The 7,018-nt window shown below is 39.7% G+C and overlaps 1 protein-coding gene across 1 annotated transcript; it reads left to right on the forward strand.

The window, feature by feature from the left end:
• The first annotated feature begins 3,871 nt into the window (after positions 1-3,871).
• Positions 3,872-6,374, forward strand: LOC110887834. The gene is made up of 6 exons (XM_022135400.1): positions 3,872-4,170; positions 4,321-4,660; positions 4,733-5,054; positions 5,097-5,393; positions 5,507-5,799; positions 5,862-6,374. Exons 1-6 carry the CDS (start codon positions 3,872-3,874, stop codon positions 6,372-6,374), a joined length of 2,064 nt encoding a protein of 687 aa, XP_021991092.1.
• Positions 6,375-7,018: the final 644 nt, after the last annotated feature.

Below are 7,018 nucleotides of genomic sequence, written 5' to 3' on the forward strand. Positions count from 1 at the left end.
TGTTTGACTTGTGCGCGAGTCAAGACGGAATATCAGAAACCCTCAGGCCTACTCTAACAACCAGAGATACCACAATGGAAATGGGAGCAAATTTCCATGGATTTCGTTACTGGCCTACCTAGATCACAGCGCGGAAACGACACTATCTGGGTGATCGTGGATCGACTCACGAAATCCGCACACATCTTGGCAATCAAAGACAACAGATAAATTCTCCACTCTGGCGAAGATATACCTCAAGGAAGTTGTTTCGAGGCACGGGGTGCCCACCTCTATCATCTCTGATCGAGATGCACGTTTTACTTCGGAACTGTGGCAAGCATTGCACAAGTCTTTTGGCTCACGTTTAGTTATGAGCACAGCATATCTATATCACCCACAGACGGACGGGCAGTCCGAACGCACTATTCAAACATTAGAAGACATGCTTCGCGCTTGTGTAAACGACTTTGGCAACAGCTGGGAAAGGCATCTGCCACTCGTGGAATTCTCGTATAATAACAGCTACCACACCAGCATTAGAGCTGCTCCGTTTGAGGCATTGTACGGACGTAAATGCCGGTCACCTCTTTATTGGGCAGAGGTGGGGGATAGTCAAATCACTGGTCCAGAACATGTGATAGACACTACTGAGCGGATTGCTCAAATACGACAACGCATGGCGGCCGCTCGCGACCGTCAGAAGGCCTACGCCGATAAGGGCAGGAAACCACTTGAGCTCCAGGTTGGGGAGCGGGTACCACTCAAAGTTTCACCCTGGAAGGGTGTGGTTCGTTTTGGTAAACGAGGCAAACTCAACCCACGGTACGTTGGACCTTTCGAAATCCTTGAGGAAATAGGCAAGGTGGCCTACAGACTGAACTTACCAGCAGAACTCGGTGCAGTTCACAACGTTTTCCATGTGTCGAATCTGAAGAAGTGTCTGTCAGATGAGACGCACGTAGTTCCTCTGAAGGAACTCACGATCGACGAACAGTTGAAATTCGTCGAAAAACCTGTCGAAACCACGGACCGGGATGTTAAGGTCCTCAAGAGCACTAGAATACCCCTTGTACGAGTTCGTTGGAACTCGCGACGCGGCCCAGAGTTTACCTGGGAGCGGGAAGACCAGATGAAGTCTAAGTATCCCCAGTTATTCCCAAACGAAAACCCCAGCACTGAAGCTACAACCGAATTTCGGGACGAAATTCCAAACTAACGGGGGGATGATGTGACACCCCGTTAAAACACGCTAGCTTGGCAGTGGCTGCTTCAACTTTCGGGACGAAAGTTCTTAAAACTTGGGGATAATGTGACACTCGAGGTTTTTCCGAACGAACACCTTGTAATATTTTGTGTATATAAATATTATTAAATGAAAACGTGATCTATATTTGCTTAATGTGTGTTGAATGTACGTATTATATATATAAATGTATGTGAGTCGAGACCATGACTCGCAACCGGGCGGTTGCGAGTGGGCCACTCGGTTTCGAGTGGGCCGTTGAGCCGTAACCGGCTTGGGCCGAAACCCCAAGCCCAAACCGAAACACCCCTTGGTATATATACCCCATCTTTCCCCACTTTCCCTCATTTCATACACAACACACAAACACACTTCTACTATTTTTCTCTCAACTAGAAACCCTCAACAACACACCCCAATCCCTTTCAATTTTCGGTTCAAGCAAGGATCCCGGACAAGGACTCGGTCAAGACCACTAACTCGGACACTCCATCTTCTCGGTTCTTTTCCTTGTTTACGGCTTCTTCTTCTCAAACCGGTTAGTGTTCTATTTTGTGTGTAGAAATTATGTGTGATAAATGAACTAGAAATGTTTGGTTAGAAACAAGATGCATGATTCTTAGGTTGGTTCGTAAAGCTTGACAATATGTGGTAACATGTTTAAAAATGGTTAGAAAATGGTAGTCTAAGAGTATTCATGGCTAACCAATCTATGCTTCATTGTCCTTGCAAAATGATGTTGTTAAATATGAGATTTCGGCTACAAACATGTGTGTTTCTTGTTCTTGCATGATGATCTTGCTAGAAATATGTGATTTTCGGTTCATAAATGTGTGTTTATGTTGGCATGAAAACCCTAGAAAATGATGAACATAAGATGAACTTGTTTGAATATGACTTGAAGATGTAAAAATGGCAAAGTTTGATCTATTTTCATTGCTGGTCAGTTTAGGAAAAGTGTTAGTGAAACCTTATTGGTTGTTTCCTAATCTGGGTCTGAATACATGGTACAATTTCGGACTGTTGCATCTGCATCATCACGTGTACGTGAAAGGGACAGCTTACGACTCGCAACCGCGTCGTTGCGACTCGCAACCAAGGCAAGACAACTCGAGACCACGTAGTTGCGACTCGCAACCACAGCATGACTACTCGAAACCACGAGATTGCGACTCGAAATCACGCCGTTGCGACTCGCAACCAAAACATGATGACTCGAGACCACGGTTACGACTCGTAACCACAGCGTGACAAGCCGAGACCACCTGGTTGCGACTCGAGACCAGCTGGTTGCGAGTGGGCTGTCCATTCTGGTTATTGGGCCATTCTGTGTTAACTTGGGCTATCTGTTAAATGAACTATGTGTTGCTGTTGACTGCTTAATTATTTAGGCCGGCCCATTAACCCACTGTTTACTTATATGCTTGATACATGTTAGTTATGTGTAAGTTTTACGTGAATACTTGTATACCGAACCTGACCTATACCGGTAACCATGTTAGGACGTGGTGACCAACGTGATTGACAAGTAACCTAAACCTACCGAGCAACCCAAGGTGAGTTCACAACTTAAAAGCATGCGTCCCGGTGGTTTGGGACACGAGACTAAAACAACCCTATCCCCTGGTAAAAGGGGATACCATTTACATACCTTCCCTAGTTATGGGAACAAAACTTACTTTTCCTTCCCTGGTATTGGGAAACCTGTTGGACAATCCTATCCCCTGGTAAAAGGGGATACCATTTACATACTTTCCCTGGTTATTGGGAACACAAAACTTACTTTTCCTTCCCGGGTATTGGGAAACCTTTTGGTTAATTACTGTTTATACGGATTGCAACTAACGGCACTAAACGAAACTCTATCACTCAAGTCCCTACTACAAATACCGATTAGTCGCCGGGTTAGGCGAGCGGGTTATTAGTTGATAGCGCTATTTAGGTGTTTACCAGCCTCACACCGTGCCCTGGTTTGGGACGGGCGTGAACTAATAGACTCAGAAATCCGTCAATGATGATAGAACATTGACATCGGGGCATCCTGCGGATACGCAACGGTTACCTAGTGTTCGGTATTGGAAAAACAGTTTAGTCGCTAACTTTTGGGGTAGCTCCCCAGGGCATGTATAAACGGATAAATTAACCGGTGAAACAAGTTTTTGGTAATTAAAACTGGACAACTAGTGAACTCACTCAGCATTATTGTTGACTCCTTACTGCATGCTTTGCAGGTAACCAATGATTCAGGAGCTGCTACTTGGGGAAGTGTAGTGTTCGTCAAACCCGTGTGTTGGGATAACTGTTTTGATCAATGAACTGTCTTTAAAACTATTTTGGTTTATGCTTCCGCTGTTTTGTTAAACTAATTACCGAATCTAAACTCTAATGTTGTTAATTACTTCGGATTTTAAATATTTCTACTATTAATTAAATGCTCAGTATAATTGGTGGCTGGATCCTGGTCAGTCACGCCCTCGAAGCGGGTGTTATCCGCAGGTGGATTTTGGGGGTGTGACAATATTTTTGCTATTTAATACTTGCTGCTAGTTATAATATACCTATCTATAGTTTAGTTATGTGAGTAAGTTAATTTTAATATTTTTCTGTTTAAATTCTAATTTTTCTTTTTAACAGGTTTGAGTCAAGATGGGAGATAATAATGTGGATGTCCAAGGAACATCTAAGTATAAAATAAAGTTAAAATATGGTGGCTATTTTCGGTTAGTGAAGAACTCATCTAGGAAACAGTATTGTTTTGGTTTTCAAAAATGTATCTATTTTGACAAATACACATACCACTATGATGATTTAGTGGAAGAGATTTCAAATCATTACCCGGGAAATAGAGATCTCGTTTTCTCAATTTGTTTTGTTGACAAGAATGCCATGGAGCAATCCTTTATTAAGCTTGATTCTCATGACAACTTGCAATTGATGCTTGATATGTATGAGATGAAAAAGAGTTAACCGTGTATGTGACGACAAATGATAATTTTGCGACTATTTCAAACACACAGAGGTAAAAGATTGTTTTGATAAGATTTTATCTTGTATACCAACTTTTAGTTTTGATAAGAATCTTACATCCTTTATAGGGTTCAAGATAAAGTTGTTAATGAAACACACGAGGAAGAATCTGAATACTCATTAAGCAATGAAAGTTATCATAGTCGTTATAGTATCGATAATGAAGTCGAGCTGCAAAGTTCTGAAGAGGAAGAAACGTATAGCAAGAAAACTCCAACCATCAAAGTAAACTCAACATTTGATAATGTAGTCGTGTTTAGAAGGGCGTTGATCCAATATGCAATAACAAATGAATTTCAATACTTTGTTGAGAAGAGTGAACCCACACGAGTCACGGCAAGATGTTCAAACTTAGAATGCAAATGGAGAATACACGCTTCTGTCAAGCAAGATGGAATCACATTTGAGGTAAGTTTACAAGTTTAAGAAAGATCATTTTTTTATTATTAACAAATTGTATGTTTAATTTACATAATGAAGGTTACGACGTTCGTAGAAGCACATTCTTGCACTCGAAGCAACAAGGGTGGTAACAAGCTTGCAAGTCAAGGATGGATTGCTAGTGTGATTAGAGATAAGCTAAAATCAGATGGGGATGTCCCTATTCCAAAACTTCAAAAGTGGGTTATGAAAAAGTATAACGTTGATGTATCATACATGAAAGTGTTTAGAGGGAAAGAACAAGCTTACAATGAAATATATGGCAAGTGGGATGACTCCTTCATGAAGATAAATGATTACAAAGAAGAACTACTAAGGAGAAACCCGGGTAGTGTTGTGGACATTGACTTTGAAACAGAAGGTAACAAGAAACTATTTTTACGTTTTTTTGTTTCACTGATAGCTTGCTCGAAGGGGTTTCGCGATGGTTGTCGTCCCTACATAACTCTTGATGTCTGCCATCTAAAAGGAAAGTTCAATGGGGTACTAGTCGCTGCCACAAGTGTAGACGGTAACAATTCCATTTTTCCAGTGGCCTATGGTGTACTTGAATCTGAGAATAAAACTTCATGGATATGGTTCCTTGACTTACTTAAGAAAGCAATTGGCACGCCAGATGGTCTTGTCATCTCATCTGACATGCAAAAAGGTTTGGACGTTGCAATTACACAAATTTACCCTAATGTAGAGCATAGAGAATGTATCAGGCATTTGTATAGCAATTTCAAAAACATTTTCGTGGTGACTTCTTCGAGAGAAATTTATATCGAGTTGCAAGAACTTTTAATGTTACCAAGCATGACACATTATTAGATGAAATTGCTGAAGTGAACAAGGATGCAGTTAAATATCTTAATGTAAACCACCAGAAGATATGGAGCCGTTGCAAGTTTGGGACAATATCCAAATGTGATTATATTACTAACAACATTTCAGAGGCTTTTAATTCTTGGATAGGTGATGTGCGTTATCAACCAGTGCTTGACCTTCTTGATTCCATTAGGGAGAAGATTATGATACGGCTAGACAAGAAACGAAGGATTCTAAAGAAATGGAAGGGTGCATTAGTACCTAATACTAAAAGTTATCTCAACCAAATCTCTAAGGTGAGTTTAAGGCTTTTTTGTTACTTATATATTAAGATAATATATTTCTTTGTTGTATGTAGAAATTGGGTGAGTACGAAGTTTGTAGAAGTGGTGAAAATCGAGCCGAAGTGAAACGCAATGAAAAGCGATGGAAGGTATCACTTGAGGAACGTAGTTGCACCTGTCGGGTTTGGCAAGTTAAAGGGGTTCCGTGTTATCATGCAGCTGCTTTTATCGCTTTCAATAGGGAGGTAAACTGGGATAAATATTTTGATTCCTATTACACTATCGAGAAATATAAAGCGGCTTATGCTCTAGAAGTTGCTCCGATGCATGCAAAGGACCAATGGGTACACATTGATACTGAGGAGAAGATACACCCGCTTGCTATTAAACGTCCTCCTGGAAGACCAAGAAAGAATAGGATTAAAGGACATGACGAGTCATCAAAAAAAAGACATAAATGTCCACGTTGTGGTAAGTATGGACACCATGAGAAGACATGCAAAAATACGGTTTCTGGAGATTCTAATCAACATTTACCATCAAGTAAAAAAGGACGAGGAAAGAATACAAAGGCTCATCAAAGTTGAGTAATTGGTTGGTTGCTATTGTAATCCGTCCAAACTTTAGCATTTGTTTTTTTTTCTTTTTGGATTTTAAAATGTGTTAACAGTGATTTTTGGATTTTAAAGATTGTTAAGATTGATTTTTTTTGTCTAGTTACAACTTTAACATTTTTTTCTACACTTTGATGCTTGTTAAAACTGACAACAAAAGGCCAAAAAAAAAAAAAAAAGCTTTAGAAAAGAGTAAAACAATACAACAAAATGGCAAAAACAAATTACTACTTAAAATGGATAAATATGTAATTTTTTTGATTTAGTAAAAATAAGGGTAAAATAGTCATTTTATAATATATTTTTAATGAAATGGGTATATTTGATATTTCTAACTTTTTAGAAGGGGAAATATGTAATTTAATTTTTGGCTTGGGTAAATATGTAATTTATTAAGTTTATAGGGGGATACATGTAATTGCCCCTTCTTCTTATATTGATTTCCTGAGCTTTTACAATTCTGATAACAATTCGGCAGCACCTCGGCTCTCAAACAATGACTTCTAATTCCGTATGAAATGAATCTAGCACTTCAGTATTTATAGGCAATGTAATTCCGTTTGAAACATCCCAAACGGAACTTAATTCCGTGCGGAATTAGTTCAAGCGGGATTATG

Source organism: Helianthus annuus, chromosome 11, assembly GCF_002127325.2.
Source record: "Helianthus annuus cultivar XRQ/B chromosome 11, HanXRQr2.0-SUNRISE, whole genome shotgun sequence".
Lineage (NCBI taxonomy): Eukaryota > Viridiplantae > Streptophyta > Magnoliopsida > Asterales > Asteraceae > Helianthus > Helianthus annuus.